The 26,968-nt window shown below is 33.9% G+C and overlaps 1 protein-coding gene across 1 annotated transcript in view; it reads left to right on the top strand.

The window, feature by feature from the left end:
- The window catches only part of Vps13B (vacuolar protein sorting 13B), a gene marked incomplete at its 5' end in the record, with an annotated part of 141,729 nt that overhangs the window by 41,130 nt on the left and 73,631 nt on the right, over positions 1 to 26,968 (top strand). The window contains 6 exons of the mRNA XM_089253989.1: positions 1,759 to 1,941; positions 17,443 to 17,618; positions 17,725 to 17,922; positions 19,487 to 19,769; positions 21,852 to 21,968; positions 25,889 to 26,044. Of these exons, the coding sequence (XP_089110115.1) occupies positions 1,759 to 1,941; positions 17,443 to 17,618; positions 17,725 to 17,922; positions 19,487 to 19,769; positions 21,852 to 21,968; positions 25,889 to 26,044 (1,113 nt within the window). The remainder of the gene's footprint in view (positions 1 to 1,758; positions 1,942 to 17,442; positions 17,619 to 17,724; positions 17,923 to 19,486; positions 19,770 to 21,851; positions 21,969 to 25,888; positions 26,045 to 26,968) is intronic.

The following is a 26,968-nucleotide window of genomic DNA, read 5'->3' on the forward strand; positions in this document are numbered from 1 at the left end:
ACTTGAGTGATCTGGATCTGTGACACAGTGATCTGTAAATATGCCGCAGCTCATTTAAATGATCTGGGACTGTGACGCAGTGATCTGTAAATATGCCGCAGCTCATTTAAATGATCTGGGAATGTGACACGAACCATGTGAATGATCTGTAAATGGTTGCTTAGTTCATTTTTACAAAATTAGGTTTGAATGGGCCACATTCGGCCCTCGTGCAATGATTTGAGCACATGCATGTGTTACATTTCTATGGCGCCATGGCACCTAGACAGGGCTCTTTTTTTTCAAAAAGCACATGGGGAAAAAATTCACAGTGACGGATTCGCATGGCGAGTTCCTGGGTTCGAACTCCACTGTTGCTGCAGTGGTTTGGTCAGCTGAACTTGATTTTGTGTGGTTCCCCACTTCGAGGCACGAATGCAAGCCGATCTCTCCTTTAAAAAGTCAGAGCACAGAGAGCAACAGACCTACAAACAGTATAAATGTAATTCAGTCATTTCACTTCACTTCTGAAATATAGGTGGCAGCACTAAAAAATCAGACACAAATCACTAGGTAGTAAATTGCCCATAGATGGCGATAAACCGAAGTTGTGCTCAGTTTGAAAGAAAGAAAAGGGGGAAAAGTGGATCATGAGAGAGATCATTAATTGGACTTTCAAGTAACAATAAATATTTGATTTTCTTTTTAGTTTTGCTATTATACATTGTTTTGGTTTTTCACATTCTGTGGGAATGAAAGATTTTTAAATTCAATAAAACTTGAGTTTCTTGAAATATTAATAGATGGCGTAATAATTACTATAAGTAAAATACTTTGAAAGACAGAAATTTTTTAAATATGAAAATTTGAGAGTTCCATTTGTTCCTCCTATTTTTTTCCTTTTTTTGTCAATGACTTTCCTATTTTTCCTAATTCTTTTTCAGATTTTCACTTCTAAACCTGTTATTGTTTTATAAACCTCTATGTTATACCAGGAAACCAATTTCTTTCAATTACTAGTGATTAGGGAACTAGCCTTTGACTGAGCAGGTCTGAGTTCGAATCCCAGTTCGGCATGGATGTTTACTAACACTAACCAGTTCTATGGAGGGATCATGCTGATCCCTTGGGAACACGTGAAAATCATGTTACCATTAAAAATAAATAAAATCTTGTACACAAGAATATACATAAATGCAAATACAAATGCCACAACAGGCAAACTGTCTGACAAGGTGACTAACAAAAAAATGCCCATACAAAAATATTAATATCAAATATGTCTTAAAATGCAGCAACCCAAAATGAAAGCAATTTTCACACAAAAGAAACCTATTATAAAAATATAATGCACTGCCTTCAAAAAAATTATGGTTGTCTTGATTTATCCCAATATGAATATCATTCCTTTTTTGAATGTGTCAGTTGTGGTAGAATTTATGAAACATCTGTGGGTAAGCTATTCCATGTATTCATGACCCTGTTAGGAAAAATTCCCCATGAAACCACATAGCCTGAAGTTTTCTCTCAACAATTGATACTGGTGTCCCCTTGTTGAAGGGCACAATTGACAATGCTTAATAACTTGTGGTCTATTCTGTCCATCCTGTTGAAAATTTTAAACACTTTAGTATATGTATCGTATCTCCTTGAAACGTGTTCTTTTAATGTAAACATGTAATTAAATAAATCAGTATCAATTTGATGTTGGTTTCTTGTTCATGTAAGAAGGTTTCACTCTGAAGAGAAAAGTTGAAGAATTTTTTCTCACTATTTCAGATAAGGTATCTCAGGTGACGTCTACATTTTTGGAGGATAGCAACTGGCAAGAACGTTCAGTTTGTCGCTTTGTTTTGGGTCCTTTCAGGGCTGAAGTCACTAGTCATTTCATTCATACAGTTGAGAAAATAATCCACTGTTGTACAGACTATGATTATCCTTTTCATCTTTCATCACAAGCAAGTATGTTTTAGATTTTTATTTCATCTATGCCAAATTAATAATAAAAAAATAATAAATATAGACTTCATACTTGACTTCATTTCTAACTGTTATTGCTTTTGTGTTATTTTTTTAATATTTATTCTTTTCTAATTTTATTACTAAATCTTGACTATATGAAAAGTGAATGAGATCATGAATTTTTTTAAGGTGTATTTTGCTTCCCCCCCCCCCAAGTTACAACATCAAAATCACAATTTCAAAAAATCACTGAAGACTTGGTCGGGTCCTAATGGTAATCACACAAACACACATTAATAAACTGCATTAAAATGAAAAACTTTTGTCAAATTTTTGAAATTAATTTTTGACTATGAGGTTTATGATTCATATGCATTACAGAACTATCATGCAATCTAGATGCAATAACTTCAGATAACACAAGGTTGAGATTGACTCCAGCATATATGTATTTATCAAATCAGTTATTAGTAAACTATTGCACACTTATCAGAGTTGCCATACACAAAAATTTTGCTCTCGCATCACACACAATGATTTACAGATCATATCATTAAATAAGCTTATAAATTATTCGTAATTCTCTAAAATTTTACGTATAACAAATAAACACTTCTATAATTGAAGGGTTTTGGCAAAAAGTATGTAGCTCCAATTTTTTTTTTTTTTTTGAGTTGTAGACTACATGTTTTATCATGTGTAAAAACTATATTTCTTTTAGTTAGTGTAAGAAAAAAAAGGCTCTAAGCTTTGTCTTTTGAATAACTAAAACTGATAATCAGAAAAAAAATTGTTGTCAGCTTGAAAATTGAAATTTTTTTGACTGTTTTTATTTTTTGGGTTTCCCCAAAACTTCCTGCCAATAGAGCTACTATGGAGCTTTTCGCACAGCAAAACCCTTCAATTACTGAATGAGGTGTAAAGTCTGTTTACAATAGGTTTCTTATGTGTAACAACATTGGATAGCCATGTCATGAGAAAGTCGCCATAATATTTATTCAGTGCATTCATGAAGTTAGACATTTTTCACATAATGAGAAAATAATTAAAAATATAATAAATTAATGAATGTTCAATGAGACTTTCAAAATTAATTCACTTTTCTGATGTGTTCTTTCATTTAAATATAGCAAATATGAAACTTCAAGGGTTACGAACAAAACAATTATTGAGAGATGTTTTCTCTGCCCATAATATATTGGAAAAGAGATTTTTTTTTCTTTTTAAATGTTATGCCGATACAAACTTCTGGGGTAAAAAAAATTAGTGGTCTCCTCCTTGCTGTAGTGAAGGAAAGCTGCACTGTCTCCACTCAGTGCAGCATGTTATTAATGTGTGTGTTGTATTTGGTGTATAGGTAGTACACTTGCCTGGTATGCGAGAGAACCAGGGTTTGATTCCTGAAGGAGATGACTAATTTTTCTTTCCAAATGTTTGTATCGGCATAACAGCCAGAAATATCTCCCAAGACAGTACTATCGTATTTGATTCAATCAAAGTTAAACCTCACTGTAGTGAACGCAGCTTATAACAAACCTCTAGATATAAGAAGCAAAATTTTTGGTCCTGTCCTATAAGATATTCTCATATGAATTACAGAAATTTTTGGCTTCTTTTGGTCCTAAATTGTGAGTAGCAGCAGTATCAGCATCTACTGAATTCTCAGAAAAAAGCAATAAAATGTCACATGTTCATTCTAAAATGGTTATAGCTGGCTCAATGCTCATCTGTCGATAATCACCCTAAAGTTTATGGCTCTTTCTGTGACAATATGCAGGAAAAAAACTATTTCACACACAGGTGTTTATAATCTACAAAAAATCGAATCAAAGTAAAAAAGTTGAATAATCGAAGTTGTGCATTAAGTAAATGAAATATTTCAACATTAACCTTTTATCTATCACATTGTGGAAAAATAAAATGGGTAATAATGATAATAAATAAAAATATTAATACAATAATAACAAATAATTATCATATAAGGGTCATGAGGTCATCAAGTCACTTTAGTTCTAATAAAAGACAAAAAAAAACTTTTTTAAAAATTGGTTAGTACACAATAAATCATCTAACCAATTACTTTAAAATACAGTTGGTAGGTGAAGGGTTAAAATGTATAGAGCTATATTGCGACTGAAAACAAACATCAGATAAATAAGAGATTTATAAATGGGTTTGACACTGTACAAACAGTTACAAATAAAAACCATGCAAGTTTTCGCTTTGTTCTTATTTGTGTGAAGTGCCTCAGCTCGTCTTGTTTTACTCTGTAGAAGCATAAGAATAAATAGTTAAATAGTTTTGTTCATATTTACTGTATTTGGTTCTGGTTTGGCACACTGGGACGGGGAGATTCATTCTTTCTCTTCCTTTGACCACTCAGTTTACATTTCGGAAGGAAATAGTGTATGTCAAAATTCATACTCAATGGGGCTGACCAAGTACAGTAAGTAGTATTTTTCTCCTCCTGTTGTGCTGTATTTTGCCATTAATATTATTTATTTATCATTATGAAGGCCTTTCATCCAGGGTCGTAACTAAGATTTTTGTGAGGAGGGGCAAACATGATTTAGCCATTCCCTCCACTGCAAATGCCAGTGATTTCATAGCCATCCATTGTTTGCCCCCCCCCCCCAGTTCCGGTCCAGATTTTATCAAACATTTTTTTACTATTTTCTTGTTCTTTTGACAGCTTGTATTTCGTGAATTTTAATGTGAATACTTAAGCAAAAAATCAGTGATACTTGCAGTTGTCATGATTAAAAAACCGTGGGTATTTGTGGAATAGTACTTACATAGCAGTGGAATATAAGTAGCCCAGGTCGATAAGATACTTGCGAACTCTGCCACAAGATGGTCAGAGATGTTGTGTGTTCAATACCTTCTTTAGTCCTTGCCAGTGCCTTTTCTGATACAAGGAACAATGGCAAAAACAGCGCATGATGATTAAACAGCAGTTTGCTATTGAAGAAAGTCTGCACACTAAAAGTTTGGCATACAAACCTCTCTGTGAGAAACATAAAAAAGCTGATCAGAATCATCTGTGAACTGTACAAGTAACGGTCTAATTAGTCCTATTGCGCAGAAAATGAAGGTGGTGGAGAAAAAAATAATTAAATGAGCATGTTTTTCGTTATCCAGAAGCTATGTGTATAACTAGGATGATCAAATGAGAGAAAAAAAGAGGACATTTTCATTGATGTGTTAAAATAATGAATTCACGATTTAAAATTTTCAAACTGGGTTTTTTTAGCAAGCTTAACAAAAACATTTTTATTAAAACAATGAAATAGCCGAATATTATGAAAATATAATTCTGTCCCGTAAAATATGGGCCATAATTATGGTCACACTTTGTGTAACTCAAATATATTTTTTGACACTTTTATCTATGACAAGTGAGGATTCTTGTTCCTCCGAGTGAATGCAGACTTTTGGGACACCTTGTATATTGAAATTTTCAAAATTTGTTAAGGGTTCCACGGAATAGCCTCATAATCATCTGGTTCACGTTGGGAAAACCCTGCTATAGAAACATTCCTTCATCTGTATTTTTCACGAATCCTATATTCTCTTATGCAATGTAATTTTCTGTATATAACCCATGGATTTTATATTATAATTTCATAGTGTGGGATTATATACCCTTGCATATTATTTGCAGCTTTTTTTCTTAAGAGTTTGGAATAATATATAGTCAACCCTCGATTTATGAACTTAGTTTGTCCCTGAAGTCTGTTCGTAAACCGAAATGATTTTTCCTGTATGAATCAATGTAAAAAATGAATTAGCGCATTCTCGGGACTACGAAGATTTCTAGGGAGAACTTTCACAACACAGCTTCTGTGCATAACCCGTGAATATCATCAAACCCACACTGAAAAATTTACCATAATGAGATGAAATGCAAACGGAATGGAAACGGTGCTAGGGAAAAGTCTGGTTACACGAATATGAATCAGCTATAATCTTGGTGTCAAAGCCCTCAAAATCTCCATTTGCAACACTATCTGGCCACAAAATATACTCCAAGCCAAATTAAATGGTTCTCTGTAAGACACTCACTGCCAAGTTTTGTAAATAAGAAATATGTGTGTGGAATGTAAGATGATAAAATAATGTTTCCATAAATTATTGACTGTTAGTTTTATGTCAGATATTATTGTAAAACATCTTCAAAAAAAATTTTTCTTCAGAACTTTGTAAAGTTTGAAACAACCTGCTGATCCATAGGCTGGGTAAGAGGAGCCGTATTTGGTGGCGATAATTTTACTCTGATGAAGTATGTCTTCAGTAGGGCTCTCACTTGTCCTACTTATCCTTTTTTGGTAAAATGCCCTATGTTTGTCCTACTTTCTCAGTTTTTGTCCTACTTTTTGTACTTTTTACCAAATCTTATCAACGAAACTTACAAATCGAATTATGTCTTGTAAGTCCTGCTCGGATATCATAGTAGTGGATTCTGACCGAGTCCAGTGCTCTAAGTGTAAATCAAATTTTCATTATCTGTGTGGTGGTATCAGTGAAAAAGCTTTCCGAAAATTCACAGCCGATAAAAACAAATAATAACTATGTGCAATGTGTCTTCAAGACTCCACGACCTCATCGGCAAGATCACAAGATGGCAAATCAGAATCCTTTCAAGATATCCTTCACAAAATAATCCAGCAGAACAATGAACTTAAAGAGTTCGTTTCCTGCAAGATGGATGATTTTACGCAAGCAATAGACTTCAACAATGAAACAATCAAAGAACTAAACACAACTATTGAAACTACAAAAAACAAACAATGAACTGATTTCCAAAAACGAACTCCTTTCTAAAGAAAACATCGAGATGAAAAAGGAAATGAAAAATTTGCGTTGTGACATGATTGAACTAAAGCAATATTCCAGACGTACGAATATCGAGATTTCAAATGTTCCAGAAACTAAGAATGAAAACCTCCAACAAATTTTTCACGAATATAGATGCACTAGCGAAAACAAATATCTGCAAAAATCTAGTGACTGCTCATCGTATACCAACATTCAACAAGGACAGGCCGAAACCCATTATCTTACAGTTCACATCAAAAACTATCCGTGACAACATCTTGAGAGAATTAAAGGATTGCGAATCAGGGCTTCCGAAATAAATCCAAGATTTATGGACGGGTCTGTTTATTTCAGTGAACATCTCACACCTGAACTAAAATCACTTCCTTAATGTGTGAAAGTTTAAAGTGGAACACAACTATAAGTACTGTTGGACCCGTGACAGCAAAATATTCTTACGTGAAGACGATTCATCCAGGATCTTTTGTGTAAAATCTGAGAAGACGACTTACATTCACAGATCCATTGACTGAAATAAACAATGATTTCCAATCTAACTGTATGACTCTAACAAACCTGGATGAGTTAAACCAGTTTTTCTTTTCTGCACCAACAAATTGTAAGTGATATTGCAATATTTTTCATGTAAATATACAGAGCTTACACGCTAACTTTGATAACTTAACCGCTTTACTATCAGAGTATATGAATCATATTTCAATATTAATTCTTTCCAAAATTTGGATCTACAGTAATGAAATGCATTTATATAAAATTGAAGGCTTTGATTCGTTTTTTAAATGCAGAGATAGTAATCGGTCGGGCGGCATTGCAGTTTTGCACACGAAATTTGCTAAATTTCTATCAAATCGAATTTGAAATGTCAACTGCAGAAATGATATTATCATACAGCAAAAAATTGAAAATTGCATTTATATCATTATATCGCTCTCACAGTTTTACTATTTCAAATTTCAATACGGAACTGTATTCTGTCTTAAAAAGTTTAAATTATGGAAACCTCATAATAATAGCACATATGAATATAGATTTACTAACAAATAATTCTGATATTCTTGATTATCAAAACAATCTATTTCAGTTCGGATTTCAATTCTTAATAAATGAACCAACCAGAGTTAAAGATACCTCGACACTTGTATTGATCCTATTATTATAAAAAATCAAAATCATACAATATCATTTTCCTCTGGAATATATATCAATGATTTAACTGATCACTATCCCATTCTTCTAAAATTATATTATGACAAAATTCCAGTTTCCAAATCTAATGAAAATCCCCCTCTCATATTATTAGATTAAAAAAACTTTTTACTTAATTTTAACAATTATAAATATTTCTGGTTGAATAATATCAACTTATATTTATAATATCAGTATTTTACATCCACTCTGAACTCTATTAACAATAACTTTAAGTTTGTAAACAACAAAATATATCGAAACAACAAATTAAAAAAAAATTGGATGACGTCTGAAATCTATCCCTCATCAAGAGAAAAGAAAAATTATATACCAGATTAAGGAAACATACTTATGATTTATTATTTAAAACTGCTTATAATTGTGTAACTAGGGAACTGAAATTGAAAATCATAAACACTAAAAACGAATATTATAGAAAACAATTTATTAAATGTAATACAAACCATCAGAAATGGAAATTCATTACAAATACAAATACAACGCCACAACAGGCAAAATGCCCAACGAGGTGGCTGATAAAAAGATGCCCATAAAAATATGGTTGTCATATGTTTCAAAAATATAGCAACCCAATTAAAAATGCAATTAACACAAATTACAAACAATATATACACATGATAAAATATTATACAATGCCCATAAAGAATACTTATGGTTGTCTTATTCTAAGAATGGATAGCTTCTCGATTTACCCCAACATGTTTATCGTATTTCTTTTTAAACGTGTCAATTGTGTTACAATTTACTACCTCCGGGGGTAAGCTATTCCATTTATTAACAACCCTATTAGAGAAAAATTCCCCCTGCGACACCATAACCTTGCATTGTCCCATACCAATCGATACTGGTGTCCCCTTGTAAAAGCAGTCGATTGGCGGTGTACTAAAAGTTCATGGTCCATCCTATCCATCCCATTGAAAATTTTGAACACTTCGATCATATCTCCTCGACACCTGCGTTCATCCAATGTAAACATATTCAAAAAATGAAGTCTTTCTTCATAACTCAAGCCCTGTGTGCCAATAAGGACACGCGTAGCTCTTCTCTGCACCCCTTCAACCAAGTCTATGTCCCTCTGTAGGTATGGTCTCCAAAACCTTACAGCATACTCCATTCCAGGACGAACTAAGCCTCGAAAAAGCGGAAGAATGACTTTAGGAGAACGCGAAGAGACCTTTTTGAAAATGAGACCAAGCATTCTATTCGCTTTTTTGACAACCGCTGAACAATGTTCAGAAAACTTAAGTCGCTCGTCAATGAGAATTCCCAAATCGGTGACTCTAGTTGCATCCGGGATAGTGACACCATTCAACTCGTAAGAGAACCGTGGGTTGTTCGAACCAAAATGAGCGACCATGCACTTATCTACGCTAAACGTCATGCTCCATTCATTTGCCCATGCTGCAATCTTGTTGGTCTGGAGCAACTCCCTATCGCTTTCATTTCCGATTACCCCCATTAGCTTCACATCATCTGCGAATTTGCTAGTAATTCCATCGATACCCTGATCGAGTTTGTCGATAAAAAGTGAAAAAAGTATGGGGCCAAGGACACTTCCCTGAGGAACTCCACTTGTGACGTCTGTCCAACCAGAGAATTCCCCGTTCACCATAACTCGTTGCGACCTATCTCTTAACCACGATTCTATCCAATTCAGCAAGTTGCCCCCATTCCAATCTCGTGTAAACGCTTCAAGAGTTTGCCATGTTGGACCCGATCGAATGCCTTCTGGAAATCAAGGTAAACAACGTCGAAATTTTTGCTCTTACCCAAAGCCTTAGTCACGTAATGATAGAAGCAAAGGAGGTTAGTTACACATGACTTCCCCTTCCTGAACCCATGCAGATTATCCGACAATACATTATTCTCGTCTATCCACTTCACAAACTGCTTTTTGATGATAATTTCCAAAATTTTCGAGAGGGAGCTCGTCAAACTCACTGGACGATAATTAGACACCACTTCTCTACTACCCTTCTTAAATATCGGAACAACGTTAGCCAGTTTCCAATCTCTCGGGACGATACCCTCAGCAACACTACTCCTGTATATCTGTGCGACTGGCCCCAACAATTCATTAGCACCTTCCCTGAGAACCCTGGGATAGATATCATCTGGTCCTGGTGCTTTGCTTGCACATACATTTCTTAGAAGATTTAGGACCTCCACGTCTTCCACTTGAATATCGTTGAGCGTTTTATTACCCCATGCAACACCCGTATATCGAATATCATTATCTCCATTAAAAACCGACGCGAAAAAGTCATTGAAAGCACTACACATGCCTACATTGCTCTCTACTTTTGAGCCTCCTATCGAGAGGGGGCCAACTGTCCCCTTACATCCATTATTGACGTATCGAAAAAATGATTTTGGGTCAGAGCCAATGTTATCTGCCAACCTAGATTCAACTTGCTTTTTACTATCCCTTATCGCTTTCTTCAACAGTCTTCTTTTATCAGTAAACAATGATAGGTCACCTCGTCCACTTTTATACTCTCTGAATGCTCTTTTCTTTTCAAGATAAAGGTTCCGCACGCTATCCGTGAACCATAGAGGGTGTGATGTACAAACACGCTTTTTTCGAACAAAGGGTATGACGTCGTGCAAAACAGAGGACAGCTTCGTACTAAATTCTTCCCATTGACTTACCACCCCTACTGATTCCAACCGGTCTTTGAAAACTTCCGCTAACCTTCTTCGCAAAACATCAAAGTTAGTTCTCCGAAAACAAGGAACCAGTCTTTTGTTATCAACCTTACCCGAGGAAGAGTTACAGTGAAATCTGACGATACGATGATCACTGGAAGAAAACTCTTCCCCCACCGAAACATGTTCAACTAGATCCTCAGAACTAGTAAGAACTGTGGTGGCCACTGTGGTGGTCGAGTGGTTATAGTGCCGGACTCGTGATGCGAGGATCCGGGTTCGAACCCCACAGTGGTGGTCGGCTGAAGTTGGTTTTCTGTGGTTCCCAACTTCAAGGCGCAAATGCGAGCCGATCTCCCCGTTAAAAAGTCTCGCCACAGAGAGCAACAGTCCTACAACGGTAAATCATTCAACCATAACACTTCACTCATAGTTAGTAAAACTGGGGGCAGATGACAGCACTACACATAACAAGCATTACACAGAAACAAACTTTACGTCAGGTTGCACTACACGTACACGCACATTCCCGCATGTGCAGATTCGTTGGGGGGCGGGGGGGGGTGCATGTGTGGTGTAGCAGTAGTAGGTAGGGGCTCGGGGATCCATGATGTTCTTAAGTCAGCCACCTCGTTGGGCAATTTGCCTGTTGTGGCGTTGTATTTGTATTTGTATTTGTATTTGTATAAATCCAAAATAGCAGTACCCCTAGTGGCTTCTGATACATGCTGATACAAAAAATTTTCGAGCACCAACTTAAGAAAGTCTCTTTCATACTGATTTCCAGATGAAAGTTTCTCCCAATCAATACCCGGGTAATTGAAATCCCCTAGTATGAGAACCCTCTTTCGCTTACACATGTAGGAAATTTCATCATGCATTTTGGCGATGTAGTTTTGATCCCTATTCGGTGGATTGTAACAAACCCCAACAATAAGCTTATGACGTCTTTTGTTCTCAAGTTCAACCCATATGGTTTCAATATCACTTCTCTGCACGTTACACTCCCTAGCCTTCAAACATGATTTCACGTATATCAACACTCCACCCTCTTTCCTATCAGATCTATTTCTCAAAAAAGTATCGTATCCGGAGATGTGTAAGAAAGATTCATCCCCATCGTTTGCCCAAGATTCTGTAATGGCTATAAGATCCAAGTCCTCCACAACTATCATAGTTTCTAAAAAATCTTTCTTGTTACCCAAGCTCCTGGCATTTATTAACACACATTTTAATTTGCCGGGTGGTTTGTTGTCAATCGAGAAGCCATCCAAGTCAGAGGTGGGTAATTCCCCGTCAGTACTGTTGTGATTATCATTAACTAACCCGCATTCCCGACTACGTGGTCTGGGAGTAAAAAACCTGACCTAAGACTATCGTAAACCTCCCAGACCCCTCTCTTATTTAGATGGATCCCATCCGAACGAAGCCACCTATCGGTAAATGCGGGAAGCTCCAAGAACGTGACCCCAAGTGAGGAGCAAATGTCCTTCAGGCCTATATTGAATTGGTGGATCCTACTCCTATATCCCCTACTACCCCTTGGCAGCACTGGAATCACTGCCACATCTGAACCCCCCTCCCTAGCGGATAATAGTAAATCCCGGTATTCTGACAGAGACTCACTAATATTCGCTCCTACCTGATTTGTTCCCACCCACAGAATCACCCGCAAGGGCAACTTTCAGCGATGAAAAACGTCTCGAACGTTGCCAATCTTCCCCCCAGGAAGACAACAGCGCTCGAAACCCCGAAAATCCCTACACACTCGGTTCCCAAGTTCCCTAACCATAGAATCGCCGATGATTAAACCCCTATCACTATCCCCCTCTACCTCATCCACGACCACCCATTCGCCCTCTAAAATGTCGTTGTTCGTGGAGATTGCTTCTTCATCAACAGGTGGCTCGACGACCAGAGGCTCCGTTATAACCGGGCCCTCTAGCACCCTAACTTTTTCCCGTAAAGCTTCGACCTCGAGTTCCAGCCTTTTTCTATCCAAGCACCCTTTACAATTGAAACTATCAGCTACTATACCCCTAGACCAGGGAAACCTCCCGTCGCAAGCTCTACACAACACTAGTCGAGGTCGAGGCATACTAACACTATTGCTAAAGCTAGATAATAATAATAATACTTAACAATAGGAAAATGAGAAACGTTAACTGGAAATTAAAATAATGTAAAATACATTACTATGCAAAATATACGTAAGAGACTATACGAAAAAATTACGTAAAGTAGAATGCTCAGCACTAAATCACGAAGAATAAAATAAATATGTATATAAAGAATACAACACCCTCTAAAAAAAGTATTAAGCTACGAAGTACAATTTATACTTATTAGAATTAGCTAACTATCTCAAAACACTAACACTACAACAATAGGCCCAAATGGAAGGAAAACAAAGTTATTGAGAGTACCCGGGAAAAAGTATACACTGTTTGCTAACACTAACGTCCAAAAACCTACGAACTTATATCAAAGAAGCGAGCGAACCTGGCGAAAAAACAACGAAAATGAAATGCGAACGAGAAAAATAAATATAAGTCGATCGAAAATACACAACGAAAATTTAAAATAAATGAGAGCAATATAATAAAAAAAAACCACTTATCTCACAATCCAACGTGCGCTAAAAAAAAAAAAGAAAATCACCGCAGAATATGACCCAAAAATAAACAACACGCTAAGTAAAACTCACGAGAACGAAGAAAAACACAAAGAAAGACACAAAATGGCGCACTGGCGTGACGGATAATCCTACGGTAATCCCCCGGCAACGGTTTCGGATAAAACTTCTTCTATTGGTCGGTGAGCGGAGCGCGATAATAGCACGTCCGTTCCCAACGACGGCGAAGACGATTTGTGATTAATAATACCATCAATCATAAAAACCAAAATTCAATTTTTCCAATTTTTTCTAACAGCTTGGAACTTGCAAATCAATTAAATGTCCATTTTAAATATATCAACAATGGTAATCTAGCTTTTAACGATACTAATGAATTCAAAAATTATTTATATTCAACTGTAAATTCTTGTTTTGTTTGATGTAGAAAATACTGAAGTCCTAAATAATCTAAACAGCTTCTACAAGAAATCTACACCTGACTACGATGGTAACAGTATATGTCTTATTAAAGAATTTGCACGAAATAATTGGAATTTCTAACAAAATTTATTAATACTTCTTTTTATTCAGCCACATTTTCCGATTCCTTAAAACGAGCTACCATCACTCCGATCTATAAATCTGGAGAAAAAAATTCCCTTTTTAATTACAGACCTATATCGATTCGATTCTCCCAATTTTTTCTAGAGTTATAGAAAAAATTTTATCATCTAGAATTTATAAATTCCTTAACCTAACAAATTTCTTTGCTGTAAATCAATATGGTTACATAAAAGGACGTGGTACCAAAAACGCTCTATTAAACTTCTCTAAATTTGTTTATAACAGTATTGACAGCTGTAAATTTACTCTGGCCATATTTTTAGACATCTCAAAAGCTTATGACAATGTAAATCACTCAATTCTCATTAAGAAACTCAGTTCTACTGGAATCAGAGGTAATACATTGAACTGGTTCACTTCATATCTAACCAATCGTAAACAAAGAGTTAAAATTAAAAACACTCTAAGTGACTATATCACTATACAGAGAGGAGTCCCCCAAGGATCAAATTTAGCCCCCTTACTTTTTATAATATTCATAAATGACTTATGTAAACTAAATATTCATGGTACTATGATTACTTACGCCGATGATTCAGTTCTTTTATATTCTTCCAACGATCTTAATACACTAACAACTAAAATAAATCAAGACCTGTGCTTAATCAGAAAGTGGTTCCTAGCCAATGATTTAACCCTAAATCTTTCAAAGACTAAAGTCATTCATTTCAACTTAATTTACTCTGAAATTGATTTTAATCTAAAATTCCATAGCCCAATATGTTTGATGAACCTCGACTGCTCCTGCCAAAAAATTCAGCAGGTACAAAATATCAAATATCTAGGACTTAATATTAGTAGCAATCTAAAATGGAAACTTCATGCACTAGAAATAGCGAAAAAACTACGTTGTATTGTATATAAATTCTATTATCTGAAACAAAAGGTAAGGGCAGAATTTCTGAGAGAAATTTACTATTCTTGGTTTTATTCAATTGTCAATTATGGTATCATCATCTGGGGTGGCGATTACAAGACAAATCTACAGCCTATTTGTTCTATTCAAAACAGATGTTTCAAAACTATTTACAGTGCTCGTTCTCAAATCTCAATTTATAGAAATTTAAATCTACTCCCCATAAGACATAATGCCATCTACCGAATCATACTTTACATATATCGTAATAAATCAATATGCACTCAAAGAGAGTCCATACCCTCATTTAGAAAAGAAATATTTCGCAAACATTTTTACTACCTGGCTCCTAAACTATTTAATGCTTTACCATTGGTAATACAGAATATTTATATATAGTTTGCATCATTTAAAAAATCACTTTTTGAATTTCTAATAGCAATAGACAATATAAATGTATATTTTCAATTATAGAAGCCAATTATATTATTATCAATATGCCTGTAGTTGCCTCATATCAATTGTTATTATATCAAATGCTACTGTTATGTGAACATGTATTTCAGTATAAGTGTTACAAAAATTTATATAAATTCATTTTATTATAAGTTTTGTGTATTTTTTGTGTCTTTCGTCTTTACCTTTAATTAGTTGCTCTGTACAGGCTCAGGCCTCTAGACGTTGAGATTTGACTGTGTTTCATGTGTTATTTAACTTTGGGAACAAATAAAATGTATTGAATTTGAAAAAAAAAATAGTTCATGGAATTGATTTTAATTGAGGGAATCATCAATATATTGCCAAATATTATAAATGTTGTAGATTGCAATTAATGATTCTGCCAAAGCAGAAATTATGTTGTTTTTAAGGTTATGGGAGGGGGTGTATATGGACCATTCGAGGGTTCAATAAGTAGAGTAGTCATTAAAAACTTCTGTCTGGATAGAAAAAAATAATTTTGTACTTACTGTTTTTCATGGTCTTGGACAATAACAAACATTCACCATTCAAAATTATAGTCCACATTTTGTGTATAGGTGAAACAGTTTGCATTACAAAGCAGTTTGATACATATGCCTATTCTATGTTTGCAGCATTCAATTGTATTCCATAGTTTTAGGAGGGCATGCAGAAGCATTAACAATATTTACAATGCTCTGCAAAAAGCTAGAAATGAAAACGTTCATTTCTGAGAAACGATAACAATGGCATTGAACAGTAAAATGAAAATAAATGACTTTTAAAAAAGGAAAGACAACGCAGTAAAACCATCAGGTTCACCTTGACTTATTTACGTCAGACGTAATTTACGCATTTTGCACACTGTGATTTTATAATTGGTCATGAAAGAGTGATTCTAAAAAATCTTACATGTATCATAATTTGCTGTGTGCATTGTCGGAGAGAATTAACAGACTGGACTGTGGAAGACTCCAAAAAAAAAAAATTTAATTTATATTGTGCGGAGAGACTGAAAAGAATTAATTATCTGTGGTTGCTAAGTACCCTGTTTTGGCCAGAAATTGTTTTTGTAACCAAGTCATTCCTGTCATTTTGCTTTGGCTCTCAGTCAATCTTACTGAAATAGTGCTATATATGAAAAAAAAATTGCAAAATTTTTAAAAAAAAGAAAAAAAAATTTTAGGGATTTTTTTTTTATTATGCTATGAGAGAGATTATATTGTCTAAGGAGGATACCCTCCCCCATCTTACTTTTTAGTTATTCTTTTTCCTAATTTTTTGAGTGGGAATCCTGCTTCGACCAAATTCTGTCGAAAAAATTGTAATCTCAGACTTCTGAAGTACGTTTTCTTTGGGACTTAAGTTTTTTGCGTGTTCGTAAACCAAGATTAGTTCGTAAACCGAACTATTCTGTTTTTCATAAATCGAATTGTTCCCAAACAGAGGGTTGACTGTAATTCAAAAGTGTTTTGCAAAAGTTTAGAAAAATAATGGGTAAAAGTTTTACAAATAAATGACATAGATGTATCTTAGAAGATGTGAATAGAAGTTTTTATAAAAAAAATAACCAACAAGTTTTTCATTGAAGGAAACAGATATTTTCTGGATATTATGCTGAGGTGAACTTGGAAAGACAAGGCATCTTGTCTCTGCTCAGGACTCAAATCCAAGCCCCCTTGCATATCAGGCAAGCATGATACTATCTATGCCACTGGAGACATGACCCTTCCTTCCTTATTTCATGCGCTGTGGCATGAGGCACTGAAGTATAAAAGCATTACTAGTCTCTCTTAACTTTAAAATTTCATTATTGGTGGATGAAATTTGCACATACAGATAAAATGCTGTTGCAGATTATAGGATGGCTTTTTTTTCTAAAAGTAGTAAAGTTTGCTTGTTTAGATTATACTAGTACACCTCTACAGATTATACACAAGAAATTACAGTATAGTGAAAATCCTATACAACAATACCCTCTCTAATGATAATCCCCTACATATAACGAAAAACTTTCTGGTCCAGATGCATTTTTTATAATGTTGATATATTCCATTTGTAGTAATAACTCTTTCATAACTACGCATTTCACCAGTCTCTTGAATATTGTTATATAAACATTTCACTGTATATGAAATTAATTCTTAAGAAAAAATTTGTAAATGAACTATATCGTTATATATACGATGTTTATGGATTTTATTGTATGATTTTCCTATACATTTATGAAGTGATATCTTTAAATTAGGTATGAGCTGTGAGCGAACAAGTGACATTAAAAAAGAGGACATAGAGGAATTGGAAGTTTTCACTCCTCTGCGTTTGTACCAGTTGATACTTTTTAAACCAGTTATTTGCTTGTTTGCAGCTGATCACAAGAATTTTGGATCTGATTCTAGAGTGCATAAAAGAAAAAGAAGAAAGGTATACTTTTATTTGAAAGAAGATTTATATTTTTCCAGTCACTGTTACTTAAGATATGTTTTTATAATTATTATACAGATTAATTAAATTTTCTTCTATTTTTTAGAAAAAAAGGAATTCAAATATATCAGCAGATCCAATGAAGTTGGATGTCTCTTGCATTGCTCTTGAAGTTGACTTTGAGAAGATAGAAATATGTTTCCAAAAAACAATGTATCCAGAACGTTATGCAAGAATAGTTAGCACAGCTACCATGCTGTCTGATCAATTGTGGCTTAAGTGTTTTTCCCATTATTCAATTCATGTGAGTAATTTACTACTCATGTTTTCAAATATAAGAGTTTTTGTGATTATTATCTTGACTGGATAAATTTAGTTTCTGTGTATTTTTCAAGAACATTGAAGTATTATTAGTCTACTTTTTTTTTAAATATAACAAAGAAATGAGGGGGAAATCCCTTGCATTCAACCAACTATAGTTGGTGGAGCACTCAACCAGCAATTGAGGGATCTAGGTTATAAAGTCCCAGTAACGGTAAAGATGAAATTTTTCTAAATATCAGTATCTCTATGTAAATAGTCAGTTTTTCAGTGTATCATGCATAGCTTGCTATACACATTCCTCCATGATGATTGTGCAGGTGATTGAAGAAGATGCAAATTGCAAATGCAGGAAACATCTTGAGGTTGCTATACATATTCTGGTTTGCCTGAACAAATATACCTGTGCAGGCAACCTGAACGAGTGTAGTGGGTTTTAAAGTCATGAATGAATTTCACTGATTCCATTAGTGTCATTGCTAAAGCCATGGAAGGTATAAAGATTAGAACACTCAACTTGTGTGGGAAGACTTTTGGTCACACTATGTGCTCAATGACACCCCAATTTTTACATAGCCAGCCCAAGAGATTATGAAAGTTATCATGGTAGCAAAGCAGGTAGAAGGGTTCAATGATGTGGTCACAAAAGAAATTGAAGAATTAAATTGACAGCAATTCAGAAATACACAGAGAAAGAATTAAGCTAGCTGCTCTTGAAACTGAAGCAATACTGCATAATGATCAAGTTAATAAGAAGGGAAACAAGTTCATTATGGCAACATAGTGCGAGGGCTTTGTTATTCTAAAGTGATAATGGATTTTGTTGATGACATAGACTTATCTATGACACATTCTTCACATTTTGGGAAATTGGTAGAGGTAGCCTTGTCACCATATTCTAAGAAATATACTGAAATAAAGAAGAAACAGCCAAACAGATATTATAATTTTCTTTCAGAAAATATCACCAAGAATCGCACTGGATGCCTCCCTTCTTCTGCCACACAAGGCAGGTATAAATAAGATGCTTAAAAACCAAAAGTTTATGGTTTTGTGTAATTCATGAATTTTCCACATTTTCTGTGATACCATTCCAATCAAATTGGACCTAATTTCTTCTATTATGTCCAGATGTTAGGTATAAGTTATATTCACTTTGACAGAGTTTGACTACACTTTTTTTAATCTTTCAAAAGCTGAAATTTTAATGCTACCTGGCTATATGGTTAGCACACTAAACTTCGGTTCAACAGGATCACAGTTTGAATACTGAATTGGGCATAGAAGTATATAAGCAGCTATTTGATATCACATTCAAACAGTACCTATCAGTCTAAATAATCATTTTATGTGCATAAAATGACCATGGTGTGAAAAGAGGAACAGTGATGATTTGTTGGTTTCAAAGTTATAACATAAATTTTAAGTACGTAATATAGCAAACTGTCTATGCATATTTCTTCAAACAGTTAGTTTGCTAATTTTCTATTATTATAAAACTTATGATTTGAAAAGTTCATAATTACATTGGTTTTAAAATTTTCTAGGTACAAAATATGAAAGCTCTACTTCTGAAGCAAGATCATTGCTTTGGTGGGATGATCATTCCACCTATGACCCTTTCATTGAAAATGGAGTCTTTAAACTGTCCAAAGTATTGGATAAACCAAAGAAATTTTCCATTGAAAAAATTGAAACTCGCTTGTAGTTTGTTACATTTTTGTTTGCAGGGAAAACAATTTCTCGCACTCATGTACATATATCTGTCTTGGACATCTAAAGATTTTAATTTTGAAAATCAATCCTTGATTTTCAAAGACAATGATAAAGGTATACCTTTTTGTATTCTATTGTGTAATTAGTTTGCAAGTAATTCAGCTCTGAATTCATTGTTTAATTTTGAGTTTTAAACCTAATTTCATATAAAACCCACATTAAATATTCGGGAAACATAGCAAAATGAAGTATGAAAATAGTAACAGAATTCTAATTTTTTACTTGATTGGCCAAGTGATGATATTCATATATAAGAGGATCTCAATTATCTAAGCCTCAATTTACTGAGGTTTGAGTTACCTCGGGTACTTTTCATGAATTGATTATAAAAATTAGGAGCAGTAAAATGAATTGTGAATTGAAATGCAATTTTGAAATGCCTTGCATTGTGACAAACATGTTCACAGATGCCTCAGAATATAAGAAAAGCTGTACGGCTTATGAAGGTAGAGACTTGGACCAGTGTTTCCAAAAATATGTGATGTTGCCTCTTGATGGTGAAGACAAAGTGAATATGGTGGGTAGTAGAGGCTACAGAGATACAAAATGGGATCTTGTGGGTCTTTGTAGCTATGGAAGTGATAGCAATTTATTTTTTCTGAGGAGGGGATATTATGAGAAAAGTAAGCTTGGACTAAACAAGCATTTTGAACCAGTTGCTGTTGAGCATCATGCTGCTTCCTGAAGTATTTTAAAGCGATTGATGACAGAAGTTGAAACATGATTTTTAAAATACTGTATAATCTTCAAAATGTCATAAACTGTGAATACATTGTAGTACCTTATGTAATTTTATACTGTATTCACATGTGATATTTTTATTTCAATATACAGTAATAACTTTTAAATAGATTTAATTTCCTCCATTTGTGTCTTTATTTATTCTCTATAAAGTCTGTATTATTTGAGGCTTCAGTTATTTTAGTTAGGTCTGATCTACATTGGCTTGGATAATCTGGGTCCTACTGTACATAAAGTAAGAAGAAAAATGTGACATCAAATGTATTTTCTTCTATCAATGTTTTTGTTTGCTTATTAATATGTTACCTATAATCCAATTTCTCTCTCAAACTCAAATGTTTATAAGTATTATTTTTGTAGTAATGAGCTTGATAGAGCCTTACATATTCAGAAATGTTGTCCTTAAATTTATCAAAATGTGAATTGCATATGGAGTAAAACAAAATGACAATTGATAATAATTAATTGAAGAAAAGTCTGCTGCAAGTTAAAAACCATAATTTCCAGACTAAAATCCAAGTGAGCATATAGTCAGCACATGAAAATTTTGCTACTTTGATAAAAATATCTTTATCACCAATGGTCAAATGTTGAGAAGTGGAAGGGGTTGTTGGTCATGTTTTTTTAGAAAAAATGTTGATACATCTGCTATCTTTTAAAAAAATTTTGTGAAATTCAAAATTCTTGAAAAAATTTTCTCAGGAATTTCTCAGACTTGTCTTTCTAGCCTAAAGGGTTTTAGCAAGTGATATGATGATGCACAAGAGAAAGCTTCCAATAGCTTGCAACATCTTGACAATTTTAATTAAAAACTTTTAGTTTGCTACTCTTACTACCATGATGTATAATGGGTCGGCCATTCCTGTCTTAGATTGTGTTTATAGGTGTGAAGTGTGTTAATGAGAAAGTTAATGTTTTGAAGCTTTTCAATTATAAAATTATCTTTTAAGTGAAGTAATTAAAATTAAGATTTTACAAAATATTTAATTAAAAATTCTGATTTTTTTAGCTAATTTATAAGTATTTTTTAGTTACACAAACAACATGGTTAGTTTAATTATCGTATTTATTGACAGTCGATATAAAAAAGTGCTGTTCAAATAAATCTGCTTCAGCTTTGCCTCTGAATTTTCTCTTTCAGGTATTTTGAATGCTATTTGCATAATTTATTTCTTGTTAAATTTGAAGATTTATATGTGTAGAATATGCTTGATTTTTACACAGGCAAGTAATGGCTGTGTAAATAAATAAAAACTTGGAAACAATCCATGAAACAATTAAAAATCTATATTGTTTAAATTTTTCAGACAAACTGCATCGTTCAAAATGTGATATACTGTTGAAATGCATCTATAGTTATTGGCTAGTTTTCATTTAACTTGTATCACTTTTTAGATGCTTCTCAAATCCAGTTTGAAACTTGTGGGATTAAATATTTTTTTACTGAGAGTCAGTATGCTTCAATCAATCAAGGATCTGTGTCATCGATTCTTATGAAATTGGAAGATTGTGGTATACATTCTTGATATATTTTATCTATTTATAATACTTAAACTAATGTATTTACATATTTTTGTGTAATTCACTTTTCAATGTGACTTTGATTTAAAACAGTTTTAGATCTGAAAACTTTCTTTAAGAGTTAACAAGCAAAATGCCCAATGAGGTGGTTGAAAAAGATTCCCATGAAATCAAGTATATCTAAAATATAGCAACCCAAAGTAAGAGTAATTATCACTAAAAAAAGTAAAAATAACTAGTATAATACACTGCCCATAAAAATTATGGTTGACTTATCTAAGTGGATGTGGATAGCTTCTCAATTCATCGCAGTATAAATATTGTATTTCTTTTTAAACATGTCAATTGTGGTAGATTTCACGACACCTGGTGGTAAGCTATTCCATTTATTTACAACCCTGTTGGAGAAAAATTCCCTGTGACACCACAACCTGAAGTTGTCCCCCCTTACACCAAATGATACTATTTTACATACAGCAATTTACGACCTTCGCTGTTGGGTGGGAAATGAAGACGTTATCTATTTATATATATCAATAGGCAATATACCCCAGGCTCTGAAGGTAAAGAACTTGTTTTCTATGTTCTTTCCCCAGTTCGAACTCATGAATTCTGACGGTAACCTTCATGGTGGAAGACAAGCATTTTACCACTGCACCACTCAGAATGAAAACTTGAAGTTTATAGTGAAAAGGTACCAATGTAGCAGTTATATGGAACAAAATTGCTTTGATGCTTTTCTTTCAAGTATACCACTTATTCCAAAATAACTGGTGTTATTGGTATTTTTTCATTTGTTAGTCTAAAAATATAGGAAATTTGGTCCATATTACTTATTACCTGACTATTCTGTCAGTTAATATGAGATACCAGGTTTACTCTGCTTTCAGGTATAAGTTGTTGAGTAAAAACAGTGTTAAACTACTTTGAAATGCCTCCCCTCCCCCACGATGCTCTATGTTCAGTATCATTCGATTGTCACCATCATTAAGTCTCCTATAGAAAGAAATTTGTTTTTCAATTTCCAGGGATTTACTCAGACAAGTTTTCAAAAGTATATATTAATTATTGGAAGAGCACCTAATAATTTAAAACTAAGCACAGTGTACAATACGAGAGTTTCATTTTATTAAGCCAGGCTCATATTTTAGCTAGCAATTCTTTCCAGTTACATGGGACGCTTTTGTTTCAAATGTTTCTGTGTTAGGTTACATGTAATACTACAGTTGAATTTGGTTAATTCAAAGTCCAAAGTTCACTGCAAAAAATTTCAAATTATAAAAAGAATTCAAATTATCCAATTCATCTATACCAGATCCATGAATGACTTCAAATTTCAATTTAATCATTGATATTCACATAGGATTAATATAATTTACTTTAGCTGTTACATTATTCCACTGTTCTGGAATCAGTGACTCTAGAATTTCTTGTCCATGCTTAAAGCCTGATTTACAGAAAAAGTTCATGAATTAGTTATGAAACCGTTTTCAAAATTTTTCTTATCATTTCTCATGGTATCAAGAAGATATACTTTCATTAATGTATTACAATTTGCATTTTCTGGTATTTTCCTTACTTTTAATGATAAAAATATCTGATTTTGAATGTTACAACTTGATCCATAAACTTAACAACATCATCTACATTGAGTGGTATGTATACCCTAATGTGCACGTTGGCTGAGCAATGTTAAAATGGGCATTAAATTTAAAAAACACTAAAAATTTTTACAAATCAACATTTTAAATTTTTCTTATACTTACAGTTCATATTTGAAATAGCTCACTGGTCAACCAAGCATGAACACTTTTGTTGGAAATTCATTCAGAACAGATAAACTTCTTACGAATTTAGATCTTGGGGTTTTGCCAGTTTCTTATCAACATCAGTATTTTTTTATTGATTTGCTAAACTATAAATCCAGTGCAAACTGGATGAACTTATTAAAGAAAAGTTGTTTGTATCCACCAGGAAATGATCCCAGGTCTTCTTGCAATCCGGCAAGCATTATCAAATAAACCAGAGAAAAATATATAACTTCTCTTATGGAGTAAACATAGACATGTCCCACATATGATGACAGTAGAGAAAGATGTTACTTTTCTGTTCTACCGCATATCAAAGAAAGAAATTTTCTAAATATTATTTATTCCTCTGGTGGGGGACAAACAATTTTTCTTTCCAAAGTTCATCTCTGCACTAATATCCAGAATATCTTTCTTTGATATGTTTTAGGCAAGAAAAGTAATATCTTTTTGTCAAAAGTACTCATGTTTTTATTAAATTGTCGTAACACATGCAATCATCTTGAGGATCGGCCCTACATTTCTTTACATGTTTCCCAGCAGAAATAATGTTTGCACTGCTACTCAAGTCACAAGTTAAGGTAAAAAAAATGACACTCATTGAGTTTCAAAATTACTTCAGAGTTTTTGAACTTTTATTTGCCTTATTGAACTTCATTTACTGTTTAAACAATTTTTTAAGAGAAGCAAAGTCCGGATGCTTGTAGAATTTTTCTAAACTGTCTACCATTTTTTGCTGATACTAAAATCGTAATGTTCTTCCCCTCCAACTTTAACCACCACATTGGATTCAGGACCATGCTTAGCAGCACCCCCCTGTTATGTTTGTATTATGTACATAGATAATAAATTTGCCCCAACACACACCTTAACTGGGACAATGGCTGAATGAATGAACGCCAGGGTCTCTGCCACCGGACTTATTCCGTTGCCGAGATCTATTCCAGCCCAGCTTCGTGGCAGAGTCTGGAACAAAGTGAGTGTGTACACCTAACAGTCTGAGTGTGTAGCTAGTGTTGTGTATGATATTTCAGTGCTGCCATCTATACTTCAAATTGTGAGTGAAGTGTAATGATTGAATATTTTGTAATGTTGTAGGCCTGTTGCTCTCTGTGGCGAGACTTTTTTTAACGGGGAGATCGGCTCGCATTCGCGCCTTGAAGTTGGGAACCACAGAAAACCAACTTCAGCCGACCACCACTGTGGGGTTCGAACCCGGATCCTCGCATCGTGAGTCCGTCACTATAACCACTCGACCACCACAGCGGCTGGGACAATGGCTAAAATTGATGCTTGACAACAGTGAATTGATAGGGGTGGATATGCCAACAGTGAGGGTGGCCAAAGTATTTAAAAAAATTCAAATTAAACAAGTGATTTTAACATTCAAAGTTGGTTTGTAAAATATTATCCAAAAATTTGAATTAGTCAAGTTCTGCTGTATAAGTATCACCTGAGTTGGGCTTTGTACCATCTACTGTATCAAATAAAGGCAATACAGAATATGCCTTTAAGATGGGAAGTTTTCAAAAGGTAGAAAAATAGAGGTCTGGGAAAAATTGTTTTTCTGTTCTTTATAGTTCCACCTTGACTGTTTTGGGGCAGAGAAGGAAGATTGCATCTGTGACTGTTGTAGATAGATTATGACACAACCACCATTATCAACTATTAAAACAAACTACGAAATTCTGATTTTTAATTGGCATATGCTCATTAAATCTTGTTTTGATAAATTTTAGTTAGTTTCTTCATTTTGAACACTAATCCTATATTACCCTTCTGATACTTTTTTCTCAAATACAAAGCCACAATAGGCAAAATGCCCAACGAGGTGGCTGAGAAAAAGATGCCCATAACAAATATGGATGTCATATACTTCAAAAATACAGCAACCCAATTAAAAAAGCTAGAAACAATATATATACATGATAAAATATTATAAAATGCCCGTAAAATATATGTATGGTTGTCTTATTCTAAGTATGGATAGCTTCATAGCTTCTTGATTTACCCCAACATGTTATTGTATATCATGAGTATCAATGTTTTTTTCTGTTTCAGTTTTCTAGTAACATATTTTTTTGTGTTTTGTTTCATTTTCAGATCATTCTTCTGTCATTATTCAAGGTCCAGAATTTATTAGAAATATACCTAGCGGACAAACATTTTTCTCTGAAGGATGTGATACTAATGACTCAAATAAATTGCCAGGTTATTGGTTCAAGTTTTTGCTGCATATTCCAAGAAATTTGGCAGAAGGTAAAGTTTGGTAATTGGTCATTTTTATGATCACAGCTACTAGATTTATTATATAATTGGGCAAGCTTACTTGTACTTTAGATAATGGATAAAGTAGCCTGTCTCATGTCTGAAAAATAGATATCATCTATTCACTTAAACAATGTCTTTTAATATATCATCTTTCTTAAACAACAAATCAAACATTTAACATGAATTATTATTTATTATATATTTTATTTAATGAATTATGTTTTAGAGATGAATCGCATGCCGATAAGGTCATTACGCAATAGTTAAACAGAATTTTGCTCAAGAACTGAATTGATAAAAATTACAAACAACCTACCTCAAACATATATAGACGTTAAGGAAATAGGCCTTTTCTGGGTATTATGCTGAGGTGAACTCTGAAAGAAAAGTCATCTGGTTTCCACTGGGAATCGAACCCATGTCCTTTTGCAAACTAGACAAGTGTGCTACCATATACACCACTGAATGAATGAACACCAGAACTCCGTCACCAGACTCATCCCATTGTTGAGATCTCTTCCAGTATGGCTTGCCATGTGCACCATTGGAGACACGATCTTGCCTTCCTTATTTCACACACTGTAGTGTGAGGGGGTTGAAGTAGAGGCATATATATATATAAGTAGCCTCTCTTAACTTCAGCAAATGGCTTCCAGGTGGGATGGTGAAAAGAGTTAGAGGGTTTTTCTCAGCCCAACACATCAAGAAATAGATCTTTCCTGGGTATTATGCCAAGGCGATATATAGACTTGATTTGAAGAGTCTTGCAAAGCAGGAAATCACAAAATTTGCTTATTTTAAAATGGCTGTTATGCCATGATCATTAAAAGAGTATAAATGCACAGTAGAAAGCTTGTAATGCAAGTAGTAATTTTTATTATGTCTCGCAGTGTTCATTACACAATGACGGAT

The sequence above is a fragment of the Pholcus phalangioides genome, unplaced genomic scaffold (genome assembly GCF_987345545.1).
Source record: "Pholcus phalangioides strain wild (caught in Gottingen) unplaced genomic scaffold, Ppha-v1.0 ptg000039l_1, whole genome shotgun sequence".
Taxonomy (NCBI): domain Eukaryota; kingdom Metazoa; phylum Arthropoda; class Arachnida; order Araneae; family Pholcidae; genus Pholcus; species Pholcus phalangioides.